We start from the raw sequence: 18,158 nt of genomic DNA, 5'->3' as shown, positions 1-18,158 counted from the left end.
ACTACGCACTGTAACTACCTGGAGTAATGGCAGCTGCTTCATCGCGACGACGCAAGACATGTTCCGTACGCTTCGACATCTAATAGTCCGCGATGAAGTATTCCGTACTTGGCGCGATACAACAATGCCTGCGGAGGTAGTTTAATAGTGTAGAGACTCTCGGTCGTGGAGCTCCGCTGTCGATCAGGATCGGGTGTTTTTTTTTCTACGCTGAATGGCTAGTGTAGACTACACTACCGCGTAGTGTACTGCAGAGCGTTGTTGGAAGATCGGTATCATTGCCAGGGGCCGGATCGACCTCCTTAACCGGGTCTCTTTGCTGGAGTGCCGATCCTCCTCCGTTTCGTCAGAGTGCAATTACACTATTAGTGTAGCTCCACACGCTACACTCCGCTACAAAGAATCTCGCCGGCCCACCGAGAGGCACGGGGAAGGAATGACCTCTTGTCACTTTTTCAATCTCTGAAGCGAACCTCCGCTGGCCAGAAGTTGAGAGCACACCTCGGTCGAGTCACCGACGGGGTGCAACGGGCTGCCGCTGGAGAGCAGTGGATAGTGGAATGGCACCATGGCGGGGACATTGGAGTTGCAGTGCAGCACAGTGCTCCTACAAAGGAATGCCGTTGCAACGTCGCTGTAGCTAAACGTGGTGTATTATCGAAAGAGTCTGTGCACGCCGCGAGATCGACCATTGCACCCTTGCCCTTTACACTACACCACGCTGTTACACGTAGTGTAGGGTATTACGGTACTCCGTACGCTGGTTACCTAGGGTAGTTACACCTAGTACGACACAACCCCGGAGATTGTCCCGGCCCCCGCAATGTACAGCATGTGTCAATCTCTCTCTCTCTCTCTTTCTCTGCCACAGAAAAGGTGCGACGGGGCTCTGACGAAACATGATCAACGCGGAGGATTTTCTCTGAGACCGGGTTCGACAGAACACGCTAGTTATCCCATGTTCTTACAAACCACAAGCTAGTGAACTAGCCCAAAACCCAAGCAAGATCTCCAGAGATCGGGTTGCTTGTGGCCAGTAACTACCAAGCACTCGGGAGATCCAACGTCAAGACTTTCGCCAGATCCTCGGGTGGGGAGCATGCCACCCAAGAAGACCCGTTGCTGCAGTCCACACACACGTCTGTTGTACTGTACAGTACATACACTAAACATTACAATGTGCGCTATATATTTGACAGTCCAATAATTTAACTATATGTGATGAAGGGTATCTTAAAAGATAGGTTAAGCGTCGGATTCGTCATTTGGATCGGCTGGCGCCCTGCCGTTTCCCCGAGCCCGCTACCGAAACGATACACTATTCCCTCGTCATTGTCACCGTCTCCTTCGGTTGCCGTTGACCGTCTACACCGGAAGACCAACTATCGGTTGTTGGGGGGCCAGCACGCGCACTCACCTTCATCCGGCGGGGTTTTCTTGTACAACAAGCCCGTTTTCGTGTCCCGAGACCAAAAAAAAAAAAAAAAAAAAACAGCAGTCGGTTAAGGTCGGTTTCATATCCGACCTGCCCGTGTCCCAACAGATGGGACTGGCGAACCATAGTTCTTTTGTGGCAAGCCCCGGGGAGGGCTGGCCCGGGGGAGGGGGGGGGGGGGGAAGGTGCCCCGAGCTGTTGGGTTCCAAGATGGGCAGTTGGTTTGTTGTGTAACCAGGCCTGGAGTGAGTTTTCAAGTAACTCCGTACTCCGACAATGGTTTCCGGAGTTCGCGCTTTTGGGCCCGTTTCGGCTATACCTACCTCCTGCATGACGAACACTGGAACGACAAGGTTACGAAATACATACAAGATCACTGCCGGATCTTCAGGAACGTTATAGTTATTTACATACTATTACACGCCAGGCAGGACTCCACGAGGCCACGTCCTCGATGCTCGATCAGATGCAGCCACACGCGACATGGCCCTCCACGGACCTGCGAGGGCAGGTGCCCCGCGTGGACGAGCGAAGTGCCGGCTTCATCGTAAGATCTCCGCTCTCATCGTACACCAGGCAAGACACGGTTAAATAAACACCCGCTCGCCAACTGTGGACAGGCGATGGGACCGTGACGGTCTATGTAAGGTACGGACCATGTTATAAAATATGTATGTATGTATGTACATACATCCATACATACACACGACAATATATGATCCATATGTGACCAGCAACTACACTACTGTAGTGTGTGTACGGTTACACTGAGCCGCTCTCTCCCCCCGGTTTGGGGCTGGATCCAGGGCCCAGAGAGCCGAACATCAGATACCCTAGTACGCCCGTCAAGAGGGATGGTTATCGCGAGTTAGCGTCGGCTGTTAGTTAATAACTACTATGTAGCGATCGTTAGCCTGGCTAGTTAGCCTACCTAGCCCACAGTTCCCGAACGAGGCGAGTCCAGCCAGGCTGCTGAGACCCTGGACAGCCGGAGAGAGAGAGAGAGAGAGAGAAGGAGGGGTGGGGGGTGGAGGGTTAACCGGCCGCTGCATCCCCCCGCGCAGGCCGAAACGCGGAGTTGAAGCTGCCTGTAGGCCATCACAGCAGAAGCACTTCGTGTGCCGGGGTATAAGTTACCCGTAATCTCATAGCCATATCCCAGACAAGGCTGCAGCCGCAGGGTGTCTTTGTCGTCACATACACGTACAGAACACTTCTTCGAGTGCCTGTGTGTGTATGTATAACTACACATGTATGTAAAAGCCATGCACGCTGAGCCAGAACGGACCTTCTCCCGCTGAGGGGTTGAGGGGAACGCCCCCGATTGTGATGACCATCCTGACATTGACGTACTCTACACCGCTAGTTGCTGTAGATAGATCGATAGATCCCTCCGAGGGCGGCTTGTTTTCTGGGCGTTCTCCCGCAGGGCCCCCCGGGGGGGGGGGGGGGGGTTGAGTACCCTTGAAGCGGCAAGGCAGCTCCTACCACACACCCTTGACGAAAACGGCCCATCAACTTGTGACATAGCAAGGGCAGTGAAGGGCGTTGCCGGACGTTGAGCTGAAATTGTTTTTTTTTTTTTTTCCATGATGACACGAGGAGCTAGGCTGCAATGCCGTGCCTAACGTGCTGGGATGACTCGAAATGGCAGCCTACGGTTGATGACCGTAGCAGAGGAAACAACAGCGGCGTGCTCATGCTAGGGGACACAGAGAACGAATGTTCATCGTTGATAGTTGCGGTCGGTAATCACCGTCGGATGTTTGAAATGAGCCTTACTAGCAATCATGAGGGGCAGAACAGCCGGGCGGAAGGGTTGCTTGATCATTGATGATGATGATCATGGGCCCTATTGCTTGACATGAGAGGAGGTTGCAGATGTTTACTCGTTGGTTGCGCAGGCGAGGCAAGGAAGAGCAAATGGGACGGTTTGCACCGGTTAGGAGGATGAGACGCGTAGGTCTAGAGAGGCAGTTAACATTAACCTTGCTTTTGGCCCAGATCCAAGCTTGTCCCTTTTTTTTGGAGACAGCTACCGAATCGGGAAATACAACCCTTTATTCCCCTATCCTATCCCTCAAACTCAGTCCTCATCCCAGTTCTGCCAAACAATCTTGGTTAGCAATGTTCACTCGGAGACCAAGCCAGAAAAGGGGGCTTGCAGTCAAACTTACCGGGTTGGGTCCGGGAGGCTTCGGCCCGCCGGCTTGCCGAGCGACAATGATCTGGTCAACCGAGAGCACCGTGCGGGCGGCCTCGGTGGCCAGCTTGATAGCCCAGTGCTTGCTGACGAGAAGGTCGAGGATGCCCTCGTCCTCGGCGTCCAGTATGCCCGTGTTATCCTGGTTCTGGTGTGGGAAGAGGGGCTCAGTTAGCAAGCAAGCGGCTAGTAGTTTTGGGGCGCACGAAACAAAAGGCAAACAATAAATAATAATAATAAAACACACCTCGATGTCAACGCCCGTAGACCAGCCGTCCTCCCTCTGGTGGGCGGCATATAGCCGGCTGAGGACCTCGGTGGCGTCCAGACCGGCGCTCTCGGCCAACGTCCGCGGCACTACCTCAAACGCCTCGCCGTACTTCTTGATGGAGTACTGCGCCAGGCCCTGCGTCTTCTCGCCGACGGCCTGTATCCTCTCGACGAGCTCAATCTCTGTCGCGCCGGCGCCGGGGACGAGCCGGGGGTCCTTGGTGATGGCCTTGATGACGTTGACGCCGTCGTCGACGGCCCGCTCAATGTCGTCCAGGTGGTTCTGCGTGGCGCCGCGGAGGACGAGCGTCGCCGTCCTCGTGGCCTCGTCCTCCTGCCGGAAGACCGTCACCCGGTCACCGCCAATCTCCTGCGTCTCCACCACGTCGATGGTGCCCATCTCGTCCGGCATGGGCGCGCCGAGCCGGGCGAGGGGCGTGGCGCCCACCACCCTGCATACCCGCCTGAGCTCGAACTTGCTGAGGATCTTGATGACCAGGATGCCGTAGCGGTTGAGGTAGTGCATGGCCAGCTCGCCGACGGTCGAGCCGGCGACGACGACGCGGAGGCCGACGTCGTACAGCTCCTTGATCACCGCCTCGAGGCGCTCCTCCTCGCCCTTTGTGAAGTCGAGCATCTCCTTGGCGTTGTGTAATAGGACGGTGCCCTTGGTCTCCGTCTGGGAGATGTCGATCGGGCAGGTGAAGACGCCGACCTTGGCCTTCCTAGCCTTCTTGACCGTCCCGTTGGGCTCCTTGGGGAACACCATGCCCTTGACGACGCGGCTCTGGTCCAGGCTGCCGCCCATGATCTTGACGACGCGGATGTTGTCGACGTTGAAGTTGGCCGGGTTCTTGGGCAGGACCGACAGGACGGCCTCGGCGACGAGGTTGGCCAGGAACTCCTCGCTGCCGTTCTGCTTGCTGGCGATGACGGTCCGGATGGCCTTGCTGATCTCCTCCTGCGACTGCAGGCTCTCCACCTTGTCGATCTCGAGCTCCTCGAGCGTATCGAGGGCGATCTTCTGGGCACGCTCGTAGCCGGTGACAATGTCGGACGCCTTGAGGCCCATGCGCAGGAGGTCCTCGGCCTTCTTGAGCAGCTCGCCGGCCAGGATAATGACGAGGTTCGTGGCGTCACCCATCTCCGACTCTTGCTGCTGGCTGGCCATGACGAGCAGCTTGGCGGCGGGGTGTACGACATCGAGCTCGCGCAAAATGGTGGCGGCATCCGAGGTGAGGATCATCTTCTGCAGGTGGTTGATGACAATCTTGTTGCGGCCGTAGGGGCCCAGCGACGTCTGGACCGTCGACGAGATGGCCCGGCAGGCGTCAATGTTGCGGAGGACAGCTCCATCTTCGGAATCGTAGCTAAAGACGGGGCGGGAGCGAGAAAGGGAGCAAATGGTCAGCGTGAATCACCAGTCTACTACGAGTTGCTGTCGGCGCAGAAAGGCGACCAGTCACCCCCGTCGGAGCTGCTTGGGGAGAGAGAGTTATGGCGGGGTAGAGAGGGAGTTGAGGGGCTGCTTCGGGTCCAAAAGCAGCAAGCAAAAAGAAATCACTTACTTATTGTAGCCCTGCTTGAATAAGCCGGCCTTTGGCGCGTTGGGAATATTCAGCGACATGATGGCGGGTGGTTTTGGAGGCAACTCGTGGGGGCTGGTTTGGCGGAAGTGTCACCGTCTCACCAAAGTCAACCTGCTAACTCGAGCTTCCCGCTGCTGCCCACTCTGGAGCAGGTCCATAAAAAAAGTTGGTGAAGCAAATCGAAGTCAACCCGCTGCAGCCTTTTGGCCCCGCAGAACCTACCGGGATCCAATGAGTGGGAGGACCGGACCCGCATTCAGGCGGCCCCCTCCCCCCCTGTTCCTCTCTGTTCAGCGCAAGGAAGGCCAGCAGTGGCCCGGTCTTGGGGCGTTGTCAGCCTTGTTGCGCGCAGCGCCATCCAAGTGTTTCTCCGGAACGAACTCGCGACTCCCAACGCGAGAGTTTGAACGAACGCCGAGCGCAATTTCCATCCATTTCCTTTTTTTCTTTTTGTTTTTATCTCGCGACACACCTCTGAATCAAGCCAATTTCCGCACGCCAACTTACTTGTAGCCTCTCCCTCGATACCCGCTCCATTTGCAGACCGATCGGTTTTCGGTATAACCGCTACTCCAGAGAACGCTTCCAAGACAAACATGGCGCCTGGTATGTTCGAAGCCAGCAATGCTCTCTTGGCCAAAAAAAAAAAAAAAATCAAAAAAATCAAACTTACTTCCTTTCGGAAGTCATTGATGGGGCTGCTTCCACAATCCATTTCTGACATTTGTTTCGTCATGTGGATCGCAATGTTTGCCAATGAATAATAACCCGCTGACCGTACCTCTCTCCGCAGCTTCGTCGGTCCCGCCTGCGCTCCCACCCTCGGTGGAGGAAGCCTACCGCCGAAAGTGCATCCAGCTGAAGCAGCGAACGAACGAGGTGGAAGAGGCCAATGACGCTGCCAGGTTGCGTCTCGCGCGCCTCAAGCGGCAGGTCGAGAAGATGCGGCTCGAACGGGCCTTCCTGCTCGAACAGCTGGCCAGGCGGACGAGCACGAACGTAGAGGATTCAGACGGTAGCCCCAGCCCTCCGCCGACGGTAAGTTCCCTGCCGGACAACCGGGACGCTGGCCACGGTCAAACACATTCCCCTCCCGCGCGGACAACAATCATTGACGCCATACCCTCTCCGCCATCACAGCCCAAGGACAAGCCGTTGCGCATCAAGCGCGGCCACCGCAAGCCCTCCGCGTTTCCCGCCAACCTCGATGCTGCCACCTCGGTAAACGCCGCCACACCCGGCTCGACGACCTTCATCAGCCAGAACCGCCTACTCCAGTCACCCAAGTTGGACGCCCTCTCCACCGCGCGGCAGGGCGAGGGAAGCAAGACCAACGGTGCGCACAAGGGCGCGCCCAAGATGCCCGGCTCCGCGTTTGACCTGTACTGCGATGAGAACCGCCCGTCCCTCCAAGAGAAGGCCAAGCCGGGCGACGACGTGGAGGAGATGCTCTCCAGCGGCTGGAAGGAACTATCCGACAGCCAGCGCGAGGAGTACCGGGCGCGTGCCGATCACCAGATGGCCGAGTACAAGAAGCAGAAGGACGCGTACGACGACGACGCCAAGGCGAAGGAGGGATCCGAAGCTGCCAGCGCCAAGGCGCAGGAGAGCAGCAACGACAAGGCCGAGTCGACAGAACCGGACCGGCCGGCGGCCGGGGCGAAGGAGGAGGAAGCGTCCCAGAAGCAGTCGTCGTCGTCGTCACCGCGACAGCAACAGCAGCAAGAGAAGCAGCAACAGGAGCAGGAGGACGTCGAGATGACGAATTATGACACGGATCAGGAGACACAGGGCGAGAAACCCGAGGAGTAGCGTTACTGGGGCTATCACCACGCTGCGCGTGAGCAGCAGGGCCCTCCAGAGTCCGCCCGTCAGATTCAGGGGTACGGGGGGTGGGCCGGCCATGCTGGGAGTCATAGAGGGGCAGGACACGGGCAGGCGTTGAGGGGCCCTTATTCGGATCACCGGGGGCCTCCCCGTTGGCAGCACGGTTACGCGGGCTACGCCATATCTCTCTACCACCAACATCGGCCCGGTAGCTTCCCTCGGGCCCGGGGCTCAGAGGGCTACCCAACCTACCCGGACCCCGGCTCGTTCCCTCCTCCTCCTCCTCGCCAAGGCTTTCCCTACGCGTACGCCTCCCGTGCTGAACACGATGCACGAGAGCCGGGGACTCGCGAGCCGGCTGAACGTTCCGGGTTCGGCAGCGGTGGCGGCGACTGGGGGTCGACGGGATTCCGCGGACCTTTTCATCCGGGCGGTGGCTGGCGCTATTAATTAGTCCGGCCGTGGAGGCGGCAGATGATTAATGCAAACCGTTTCTGTCTCTGATTTCATCATCTTTTTTTTTCCCTCCCCGGGCGCGCCTAGGTTTGTTCGAGGGGGTTGTGTCGTCGCCTGATTGTTTTTGATGTCGGATCGATCCTGCTAGGGTGGATTTGGGACTGTACACAGGGGGGTCAAGACGTGGTCACGTAAGATGGCTAATGTACTGGCGCTTTTCCCCCCCCTTTCTTTCTGACTTGCTTCTTCATGGGACGGCTGGGGCTCTTCCCCCAAGATTGAATCGACATGTTCTGGGTATTTGTACTCGTCAACTTTGCTTTCCAGAAGGGGCGGGGGGTATGCTTGATGAATTTGCTTGATCTTTGGTATTACAAGAGTACGGATGATCCCGAACCGAAGGTGATTTCTCTGCGTCACCCGAAAATTCTTCCAAAAAAAAAGAAAAAAAAAAAAAGAAATTGCCATATGCCCAATTTTCCAGGTTGATCAAGCAGCGCTCCTTGAGTGAACAGAGAGAGAGCTAGCTCTGGCATCTATTGTCCCATATTCACCCCGGATACAGCCCTTCATTACTGAAGCTCCTTCTCTAACCCGCAATCCAAAAATATCCGTGCTTGTACATTACACATACAAATAGTAGTACAGAGACTCTACGCTCGCAGACAGGCCTACGCGGCTCCTCGCGAGGTGATTCCCCCTTCTAAGGTCGGACCAAACTCAAACGACTAGAACTCTCCCGAACCAGAACGCCAGCCTATACCTTCCCCAAACTCCAAAAAGGTTGTCCGCACCAGCATTTGGAAGACAAAGATCGGTGGGTGGGATGGACCTCACCCGCCCTCAGAACCGAGAAGAAGCCAGCGTTAAGGATTAACGTGTCAGACGCCCACCCATAAATCGACTATGATATTTACGATGGCGACGACAATCTCGGCAGCGATGAGAACAATGACTGGAAAAGGTAATTACGGTCAGGTCAGTACCGCAGTTTTTGCTTCTCTCCATTCTCGCGAGGGAAGGAACAGGCTGAAAAATTACAAGACAAGAGAAGAAAAGAAGAAGAAGAAGGAAAGAAAGACGAGAGCAGAAAACATACCAATCCACTCCAGTTTCTCGCCGTGCCCATGACTGAGCTGCTCCTTGAGGACGGCCAGCAGATCAGCGATGACGTCGAGGCGCTCCGTCAGCAGGCCGACGCGCTGGTCCATCTCGAGGTAGCTCCGGACGGCCTGGTAGACGGGCTCGAGCTGGGGTTCGACCCAGAAGAGCTCCGGTGTGTCGAGGACGGAGCCGTTGAGGTGGATGCTGATGCGCAGGATGAAGAGCTCGCCGATCTGCATGTTGATCTCGGCGCGCGAGAGGGCGATCTTGCCCGTCAGGGCGAGCTGCGCCGGTATGTTTTTGCACTCGTCGATGGTGGAGGCTATGAGCTCCTCGAAGAGAGACGTCTAGGAACCGAACAAGACGAATTAATTTCATTCTCTTCCTCTACGATTATCTGAGGAGAGGGAGTATATATCCTCTTCAAGGTAGCAGCAGCAATGGGGGTTATCTAGTCCAGGAAGAGAAATCTCACCTTTACGCTCTGGGCCAGGGCGTGGGAAATGGCCAGCTTGGTCATGTAGTTGTTCTTGTCGCGCAGGGCGATGAAGTCGTTGTAGATGCGGGCCTGGTACTCGTGGGTGTAGTAAAAGTTGAACTTTTCCGTCTCGACGTCGTCCGGACCGAGCTTCTCGACCTCGAACTTGGATATCTCCTTAAGGAAGCGCTGCTCCTGGGCGGCCGACATGCCCCATATTACTACCACGCCGTACTCGAAGAGGAACACCTCGGGCGTGTGCACGTTGATGTCGAAGTCGAGAACCTCGCTGTCCAGGCCATCGCCAGAGATCTGCTGGTCAAGGACGTCGCCGGTGGTTTCTCGGCCCTCGGAAAGACCGTTGCCAAGGGCCGGGCGGCTAGACTCGGCGAGACCTTCGAGGAGGTTTCCGGTCGAGTGTCTCCGTCCCGGGCTGGAGCGCGTCTCGGCCAGGCTCTCCTGGCGCGCCGTCTGTACCTGCTTGGAGCTGTAGCTGTAGGGCGTGTAGATGCACTCGTCGATCAGCTTGGGGTTCGCCCCTCTCGTCTTCCCTCTCCCCTTGAGGAAGCGCTGCAGGCCGTCCATCTGGTATCGGTTGGCGGTGCAGTAGGCGGTGACACGCGGTAGCCGGTCGCGGTCGGCCTTGCCGAGACGGGCAGCATCGCGGCGGGCCGAAGGGTCCTTGATGCGGGTGTATTGCGAGTAGACATCACGGCCGATCTCGTCGTCAACGTCGGCTTCCAGCTCCGGGTTCGGCAGGAGTTTGAGCTTCTGGGCGTTCTTGGTGCTGCGCTGCGGGCCGATCTTGGGCATCCCGGCGCCGGCGGTGGCAACCAGCGGCAAGCTGACGGAGTGGCCGCCGGAGTGGCCGCCAGGGACGCCGCCGTGGCTATTGCGACGGAGGAGTTTGTTGTTCAGGGCCGAGAGCATGGGCGGACCACCGCCCAAGCCGCCGACGCTGATAGCGGAGGGGCTCGCAGGAGACGCGAACGGGCGCCGTGATTGCGACGATCGGGCATGTTGGTAGGCAGCTTCTGGCTCGATGGTCTTGCTGACGGGGTTTGGATTGAAAGTGACGGTTCGCGGGGGCTTAGATGGCCGGAGGGACTCGGGAGACGACGCATCGGACGGGAGGAGCGGCGTGCTCTCGGATGCCGAAGACGTTTCGGCCATTGCGGAGAGCCAAGGAGTGGGGGAGGTGAAACGGCTTGTGCTGCTGGTTGTTGGTGGTAATGGTGGCAGACGCAAGGGACCGACGGTACTCGGTACGTTATGTCAAACCAACAACGCTGTGTTACCATGCCATTTGGATTGTACGCTAAGTAAAAAGCGCTGGCAGTTGTATCGGTCGTCGAGGTGTTTGTGCGTCTGCACTCCGTCGTCGGGCTCGCTGCCGCACACTTTCCGGGTTGAATTGGTGGGCTACCCTAAGAAGCAATCGAGGATTCATCCATCGGCGCTCTCCATTTTCACCCGTTCGGTTGGCTGCTCGATGACGTCTGGGCCGCTCTCAACACGCACAGATGCAGCGGAAGGTTCCAATTTCGAGCGACCCCACCTGCGGGGATGGGCGCCAATCCTCGCTGGGCTGGGCCGTCTTCTCACAGACCGGCCCCACACGCCTCTGGACCCCAGGAACAAATGACTGCAGGGCTGCCATTTTCCTTGTTGTTGCCTTGGTCAGAGTACTTCGGTACACTGAATCTTGCCTTCGCTGCCTGCGATGCTCTGAATGAATGCGTCCCGTCACAATTGCGCTTCCCCCGATTAGTTAACTACTCATTTACCTGGCCGTTTCCGGTTCAATCTTCTTGTTTACCCTCGGGCATTCAACGCGTTGCCCCTGAATCCAGCGCTGCTGTCGCTCTTGCTCCCGAGAAGAAGGAGCAGAGAGCGAGAGGAATTGAGCTCGACAACCAATATTAGCCAGACCCTTCGTTACTCCTTCCCCCCCCCCCCCCCCCGCTTTTCTCAACGTTTTATCATTCTTTTGTATTCCCTACTTTTTGTTCTTTTTCTTGTCTTGTCTCGAATAAGCTATATACAAGGTGTTGGCTGTCCGATTTCACTTAGCCCGATATATCATTCAACACATGGACCGTTCCTGAATCTATACCCGCCCTTGATCTACCCATGTTTGCCTAGGTGGTAGGTATATGACCGCCGTCATTCTTCTTCGCTGCCTTTCCCTTCCTCCGACTCCTCCTCTACCTGGCACGCCACCGCTGGAGCGTCGACCTCGCCGGCCACCCCTGGCTCGCGCGCGTTCACGTCCCCCTCGACGACCATGTCCCCGATGTCTACCGGCCCGCGAAGCTCGCTCTGCACCACCTCCACCACTAGCTTCAGGAATCCCCACCGAAAGGGCCGCCATGCGGGCGGTTCGAACACGAGCTCGGCCGTGCTGGCGCACCCGGGCGTTCCGAGACCGTGTTCCTTGAAGCGTGCCGCCATCTCGGGCCGGACCGAGTGCTGGTAGTGGTGATGGTCGTCGATCCCCCGGTTCCGCGGCCGGGCGAGCTCCAGGAAGGCGGCCAGCGCCGCCCGGTTGGCTAGGTGCAGCATTGTGTAGCTCCCCTCAAGGCGGGTCTCCATCTCGACGAGGTCCAGCGGGGTTGCGTAGGGGGTGAAGGTGACGGTCGCCGTGCTCGAGACGCTAGAGGAGCGGCGGGCACGGTCGGGCTCGGTGTTGTTGTTGTCGTTATCGTCGTCGTCATTGCCAGCAGTAGCCGCGTCCGCCACGCTCCCCCTTTCCCCTTCCTTCTCCGTACCCTCCATATTATTCCCTCCAGCGGACGTCCCACTCGCCTTTTCACCACCTCCTTCACCATCCTCATTGCCAGCACACTCGAAAACAAGCTTCTGCCCCTGTCCTTGCCCGTGCCCGTGCCCTTGCCCCTGCCTCTGGCCCGACCCCGCCTGCTCCTCCCCCCTCTTCCCGAGATACACCACCCTCGACCAGACGTCGAACCGCTTCCGCGCATACACGGCCGCCGCCTCCCGGTCCACACGCACCCGCCCGAGCCCGCCCGTCAAGCCGCCGCCGCCGCCGATGTCGCGGACCTCCTCGCCCACCCAGAAAAACTGCACCTCCCCGCTGGCGTAGCTCACGCGCCCTTCGTACAGGAGCACCCCTTCGTCTCTTTCTTCTCCTGCCCCTCCCGCCGCTTGCTCCGGTGGGACAAGGCCCGAACCTGGCGCAGCAGCAGCCACAGAATTAGCGGTGGAGAAAGGTGGAGATGATGATGAGGAGGAGGAGGAGGAGGGGGAGGAGGAAGAGAAGGAGAAAGAGGAGCGGACCATGGCCCAGCTCTTGCCGACGACGCCCTTGCGGGGGCGGTCGAGCCGTCCCGCGGCCTGCGCGTTGGCCGCCTGCACCGAGCAGTGCTCGCTGCACCGCACCGCCCTGCGCTGCCGCAGCCTTCGGAGCATCTCCTCATCATTGTCCTCCTCCTCCTCCTCCTCCTCCTCTTCTTCTTCCTCCCCGCCTGGGTCTCTTCCTCCCCCCCTTGTTCCTCCAGTTGTCCCCCTCTTCCGTAGGTTGGCCGGAGGGTTAAAGCGTGGGGTGCGATAGACGACGTACTGGACCACCGTCCTGTCTGGCCCCAGGGCTTCGGCGGCCGGGACCGTCTCACGCGGCGGCCGCGCGGGGTGGGCACCGGGCTCGTAGTGAAAAGTGGGCGCCGTCACTTGCTGCTGCTGCTGCTGCTGTCGTTCACGAGCGCGGCTCGGGGGCAGCAGCGGGTGGTAGCCGGCGTTCTGGGGCTGCGAGACAGCCGACGGAACGCGAGAGGAGGCAGCCGGCGGCGGTGGCGAGACGATGTCCTGGTCTGTGGAGATCTCGGTACACGGCCGAGCGGCGGAACGGGACGGTTGTTGGGGCTGCCTGGGCTGAAAGATATTTCGGCACTGGGGAAGCCGACTGGCCTGACGGCTACTTTTGCCGTCCGGTGGCAGGAGAAGGTTTGGGCGCTGGGTTAGCCGGCGACTGAGGGCTGATTCGGGAGGCGCCCGCCGCGAAAGACTGCCTGCTTGCCGTTGTGCCCCTGGAAGCCCGGCTCCTCGACCCACCCTTTGGAGGCTATTCCGGCCAAGACGCACGTCGCCGTTTGGCAGGCCCGTCACGAACTGGGCGGTCCGTTTTTCAGGCACCTTGGCCGCTAGCGTCTGGAAGAGCGCAGCATCATCCTCTGGGTAAGTGGTTGTGGATAGAGGACCATCGCTCACCGCGGGTTTCCGACCTAGCGAATCATCTTGAAGCCTTGTGCTCTCGTTGTCGCCCGCAGTCCCAGGCCGACGATTCTTGATGGCGTCTATGATCCTTTGATTATGCAGCTGTGCCTGGTTGGGACTGCTCCCCGGCCGAAGACTTAGTTCGAGACCAAGCGGCGAACTCGACTCCTGGAGCAACCCCTGACTCGGAGGGCGCGTGGCTGGACTTGGGACGCTTATCTGATGTTGAACCCCCTGACTGGGCTGCGGTACGGTACGGGATCCCTGGTCTGGGCGCATACCGGACTGGCAGGCATCCTGGCGAGGCTGTCGTCTCGGCTGCTGGCCGTGCTGTAGTTCGTTGGTCGGCTGAGCACTACGGAGGTTTGATTGGCGGCTAGGTTCCCCGAGGTGTTCTCGGGGAGGCGGTTGACCAGACACCTGCTGGATGCCGCGGATGATTTCTAACCAAGCCTCTTCTTCCCCCACACCTTGCTGGCCCCATTGCTTCGTCCTCTCTCGCCCCTCCCGCCGGTCCGGGCGCCGCCTGCGCCGCGAGTACTCTTTATCTCTCTTCTTCCTCTTCTCCCAAGAGCGCTTTTCGGCTCTCTTAACATCATCAAAAGCTTGGGACTCTCCGTGCTCTGGTGTACGCTGTCTCTCCCGACCATGCTTGTCCAGCCGGTGTTTCTTGGCCCCGCGGTGCGAGAAAAGATCGGGGGCTTCTTCTTCGTTGTCAGAGATACTGGTGAGGTCTATTACCTCTGGAGAGGGTCTTTTGCGCGAGACTCTAGACGTGGTCTCCCTGGATTCGCCGAGAGGGGCATGGCTAGTTCTGGCTCCGGTGATTTGCCTTGCCTCTTGCCTCCGCCCCGCGTAGTCGTAGCTGCCGAGGAAACTGCTTCCAACGACACTGGCCGGTCTCTTTAGACCAAGCCGGGTTACCAAGACATTGTTTACCGAGCCGTCGAGAATCGAGAGCTCTCGCTGAGAGCCTTCGCCATTGGTGTGTGTGGTGCCGTCTGCGGATCTCCCCGGCGGACCCGACGGCAGCGGTTTGGCGGCGTCTTGGCCTGTGTGAGAAGCCTTCTTCTTGCGGTCGCGGATGGCCGCGACGAGGTCGTCTTCTTCCTCTTCGTCGGCTCCTCCGCCATTGGTAGGGAGGATAGCAGGACTATTTCTTGAGCATGGTGTTTCCGTCGCGGTATCTGTCGATTAGGTCAATGGCAGGGCCCCTCTCGCTCATATCTCATCAAAAGTCACGAACCAGGAGTGGTTGAGAAGCCGTTGGCTGCTGCCTCGGTCCTGCTAGCTTCGCTCTCCGCCGTGTCCGGAGCGGCGGCGACCCCTGCGGCTGGCTCCTTAGCTTCTTCTGTTGCGTCAGCACCAGTGACAACGCCTTTCTTCGGTGAGTGTCGAACGGTCTCCGAGACGGCTTCCGAAGAAGTAGACTCTGGATGAGATTTCGCGTCAGCTGTGACCACTGCAGAACCCAAGCCCTGGGTGAGAGCAAGGTCGGTCACCATCTGCCCTGGTGGATGCATGCTCTGGTCTTGGTCTGGTGCGAAAGACTCCGAGTGGTGTCGAGTCGCGTGTATGATCGGCTGTTTAACGCCCAATACCCCATGTGACAAGGCATCTTGCAAGCTGGGTGTTGTAGCCATGGGGTATCTGTAGGCGGAAGTAGTTGCCAGGAGCGGAGGATAGTTAAGTGATGCGGATGAAGAGGATGGAAAGAACGTATAGCTAGAAGGAAACAGAAAAGAAGGGGGGAAAAAAGAATAAAGAGGGCGAAGTATATTAACAAAACGGCAATGGCTCTCGAAAGAAGTGGAATGTGTAATGCGGTGGTGGGGAAGACGAAGAAGTGCTCGCGGTATGAGCCTAGATGTCCGAGAGTAGAAATGAAGCTGGGACTCTGGACGAGTCGCTAAATGAAGTGTAAGTTTGGTCCTGAGCTTGTAGCATAGACGGTCTTGCTTTGAGCACACAACAGCAAGGAGAGAGAAGGAATGGCTGGGAGGCAGTTGGGAACGTGGTCTGGCGGAATCTGGCGGAGGTCCTCGGTCTTTGCTCTGGTGAGCCCATCCATTGCCAGACCTCCTTCGACTGGAGGGCACGGAGATGAGAGAGGTAGCTAACTTGAAGCGAATGAACGACGGGAAAAATTAGGGGTCTTTCGGGTGCGTTGAAAGGAGGGAGGGAAGGTTCGAGATTGGAACTCACAAAGTATCAAGACAGGGAATCAAAACAGAGCTGCACGCCTTGGATAACCCGCAGGATGAATCAATGACCGATGGTATTGACGACAGAGACAAGATGCATGTTGAAACTCCGATAAACGCCATTGAATCCTTACTCCGGGTCGTCAGCAAACTGGGCTTCGCTGTTCTCTTCCGCCTTCTTGCTCTCCTCAAGTTTCTTGCTCTCCTCCAGCTTCTTCAGCTTGTCCTTGCCATCCTCGGTGGTCGCGTCGATGATCTCCTCCTCGAGGCTCAGGATGCCAGCCTGGTCCAACAGTTAGCTTCTCGTTTCACGAATGAAAGGGAGGGAGAGAGTGGGTGGCGATGCGAAAAAAAACAAGGAACAAGAAAACGAAAAAAAAAAAAATCAAACTCACCTCGCCCAACTTGCCGACTATCTCCTCGGCCTCCTCAACCTTCATCTCTCCCAAGACCTTGTTCACCTCCTCCAGCTTGCCCGTCTGCAGCGCTCTCTTCATATCCTCCGGGAAGCCGTCAAAGATGGCCCTCCCCTTCCTCGTCTCCTCGTCCTCGCTGTTCTCCTCGGGGATGCGGATGTTGATGACGGTGCCCGGCTCGACGGCGTGCAGCTGGATCTGCTCGACGCCTTGCTGCTTGCCCTCGGCCTCGTCCTTGGCCCGCTGCGCGAGGATCTCGCGCGTGCGGTTGCGGATGCGCGTGTACGTGTCCTGCACGTCCTTGTAGAACACCTCCTGGGCCTGGTGGCCGGGCGTGGTGATGCGCTTGAAGAAGAGGGCGACGCCGTCGCGCCCGAGGGCGCGGCAGTACTGCAGCAGGAGCGCCTGGTGCACGCAGTTGCGCGCGAAGTCGGACCGGTTCTCGAGCTGCGCGTCAAAGGCCATGACGAGCAGCCCGTCCGTCTCCTTCTCCGTCAGGATCTCCGGGTGCTCGTTGAGGAAGGCGTGCGAGTCGCGGTACGAGCTGGCCTTGATCTGGGCAAACTGGCGCGCCAGCGGGGAGGCGCTGACCTCATCGTCGTCGTCGCCGCCGCCGCCCGATTTGGAGCCGGAGCCGGACCCGGACCCGGACCCGGCGGGGAGGGAGGTGGCGTCGGCGTAGTTCGGGTTGAGGAGTTCGACCTGGGAGGAGGAGCCCTTGCCAGCCCCCGAGCCGCCGGAGGTGGAGGAGGGTTTCTTGTTGATGAAGGAGCTGTCGAAGCCCGTGTGGATGTCCTCGCTGGTGATCTTGCTCTTCTCTTGCTTCTCCAGGTCGGTGAGCTTCTTGATCAGCTCCTCCTGCAGGTTGTTGACCTTCCTGAGGTGTTCCTCGATCTCGGCCACCATGGCGTCGTATCGGCCATCCTGTCCGACCTTCTTCTCGTCCAGCGTCTTGTTGACCTGATCCAGGAGGGTGGCCATCATCTTGGTATACGTCGGCTGCGGCTCCTCGGCCTCGTGGACGCCCTCCGGGCGCGGGGGCGGCTGGTCGTCCTTGGGGTCCAGCCCGGCCGCCGACTCCATGACGGCCCGGAAGGCCACCTCTCCCGGGTTTCCCGACTTTGCCTCGGACGCATGGGCTTTCAGGCGGTCGATAAGCCCCTGGATCCGCCTCATCAGAGTGTCGTTGATGATCCGCTCATACTTGAGCGTCTCGATCTGGCGCTTGCGCTGCTGGCGCTCCATGTGGATCTGGTGCTGCTTCGCGCGGATGAAGGACCGCTTGTCGACATTGGGATGCACCTCGATGTCCGAGTCATCGCTAAGCTCGAGCGCATCCTACAGAAGACGACATGTTAGCTGGAGCGCTTTACCCCTCCTCCCTCCTCCCTCGTCACACGGCGTGAGGAGAAAACGAGGCTCTGCGCACCCATTTGCTATAATCGACCGGCATCGTGCTCTCTCTCTGCGGTATGACCGCGATGCGGGAATTATTGGAATTATTGTACTCGGTTGTCTGCGGGGTGGGATCTGACTTCGGTGATGGAATCGTCCAAAGGGCAAAAAGTGACGCGGAGTTACACGAGATGTTGTTGGTTGGTTTGAGCCTTGCCGTCAAGTCCCCGTCTTTTGTTATCGCGACCACACACAACCCGGTGAATGGAGGGGTAACTTCTAGAATCGTATAGCAATCGAAGTGGGGCACAGCAGAGCTTCGGCTCTGACCACCGAGCCCGAGCTTCAGGGGGGAATCCCCAAGGCAGAAACCACCATCGTGTGATCGGTCATGTATGTAATCCGTACTGTACGGAGTACGCCCGAACAGTATATACTGAGTCTCTGTGCTACAATATGGGGTAGTACACGAGCAAGGTACGGATATGTATGCATTAAGGTAACCCTCCAATACCTCATTACCTGATTCATTTCACTTATATAAACCC

The 18,158-nt window shown here is 58.3% G+C and overlaps 6 protein-coding genes across 6 annotated transcripts; 2 read left to right on the top strand and 4 right to left on the bottom strand.

Moving 5' to 3' along the window:
- Positions 1–823: 823 nt before the first annotated feature.
- On the top strand, positions 824–2,357 carry MYCTH_2110320 (uncharacterized protein; the record flags this gene model as incomplete). Its single annotated transcript, XM_003663153.1, has 6 exons — positions 824–876; positions 1,008–1,156; positions 1,694–1,788; positions 1,863–1,982; positions 2,187–2,315; positions 2,349–2,357. 6 exons carry the CDS (start codon positions 824–826, stop codon positions 2,355–2,357), a joined length of 555 nt encoding a protein of 184 aa, XP_003663201.1.
- An 870-nt stretch (positions 2,358–3,227) lies between these two features.
- On the bottom strand, positions 3,228–5,649 carry MYCTH_2304814 (uncharacterized protein). The gene is made up of 5 exons (XM_003663152.1): positions 5,477–5,649; positions 3,886–5,278; positions 3,613–3,786; positions 3,493–3,539; positions 3,228–3,400 (listed from the first exon to the last, which is right to left on the bottom strand). Exons 1-4 carry the CDS (start codon positions 5,533–5,535, stop codon positions 3,522–3,524), a joined length of 1,644 nt encoding a protein of 547 aa, XP_003663200.1. The 5' UTR covers positions 5,536–5,649; the 3' UTR covers positions 3,228–3,400; positions 3,493–3,521.
- Positions 5,650–5,854: 205 nt separating this feature from the next.
- MYCTH_2304811 (uncharacterized protein) lies at positions 5,855–7,432 on the top strand. The gene is made up of 2 exons (XM_003663151.1): positions 5,855–6,103; positions 6,291–7,432. The coding sequence occupies exons 1-2, from the start codon at positions 6,094–6,096 to the stop codon at positions 7,307–7,309; spliced, it is 1,029 nt and encodes a 342-aa protein (XP_003663199.1). The 5' UTR covers positions 5,855–6,093; the 3' UTR covers positions 7,310–7,432.
- A 1,022-nt stretch (positions 7,433–8,454) lies between these two features.
- Positions 8,455–10,833, bottom strand: MYCTH_2304808 (uncharacterized protein). The gene is made up of 3 exons (XM_003663150.1): positions 9,360–10,833; positions 8,880–9,231; positions 8,455–8,735 (listed from the first exon to the last, which is right to left on the bottom strand). The coding sequence occupies exons 1-3, from the start codon at positions 10,533–10,535 to the stop codon at positions 8,662–8,664; spliced, it is 1,602 nt and encodes a 533-aa protein (XP_003663198.1). The 5' UTR covers positions 10,536–10,833; the 3' UTR covers positions 8,455–8,661.
- A 526-nt stretch (positions 10,834–11,359) lies between these two features.
- Positions 11,360–15,508, bottom strand: MYCTH_2304806 (uncharacterized protein). Its single transcript, XM_003663149.1, has 2 exons — positions 14,842–15,508; positions 11,360–14,782 (listed from the first exon to the last, which is right to left on the bottom strand). The coding sequence occupies exon 2, from the start codon at positions 12,792–12,794 to the stop codon at positions 11,529–11,531; it is 1,266 nt and encodes a 421-aa protein (XP_003663197.1). The 5' UTR covers positions 12,795–14,782; positions 14,842–15,508; the 3' UTR covers positions 11,360–11,528.
- Positions 15,509–17,770, bottom strand: MYCTH_2304802 (uncharacterized protein). The gene is made up of 4 exons (XM_003663148.1): positions 17,645–17,770; positions 16,195–17,553; positions 15,801–16,082; positions 15,509–15,715 (listed from the first exon to the last, which is right to left on the bottom strand). Exons 1-3 carry the CDS (start codon positions 17,666–17,668, stop codon positions 15,930–15,932), a joined length of 1,536 nt encoding a protein of 511 aa, XP_003663196.1. The 5' UTR covers positions 17,669–17,770; the 3' UTR covers positions 15,509–15,715; positions 15,801–15,929.
- Positions 17,771–18,158: the final 388 nt, after the last annotated feature.

Source organism: Thermothelomyces thermophilus, chromosome 3 (assembly GCF_000226095.1).
Source record: "Thermothelomyces thermophilus ATCC 42464 chromosome 3, complete sequence".
NCBI classification, from domain to species: domain Eukaryota; kingdom Fungi; phylum Ascomycota; class Sordariomycetes; order Sordariales; family Chaetomiaceae; genus Thermothelomyces; species Thermothelomyces thermophilus.
This window is presented reverse-complemented; position numbering and strand designations above follow the sequence as displayed.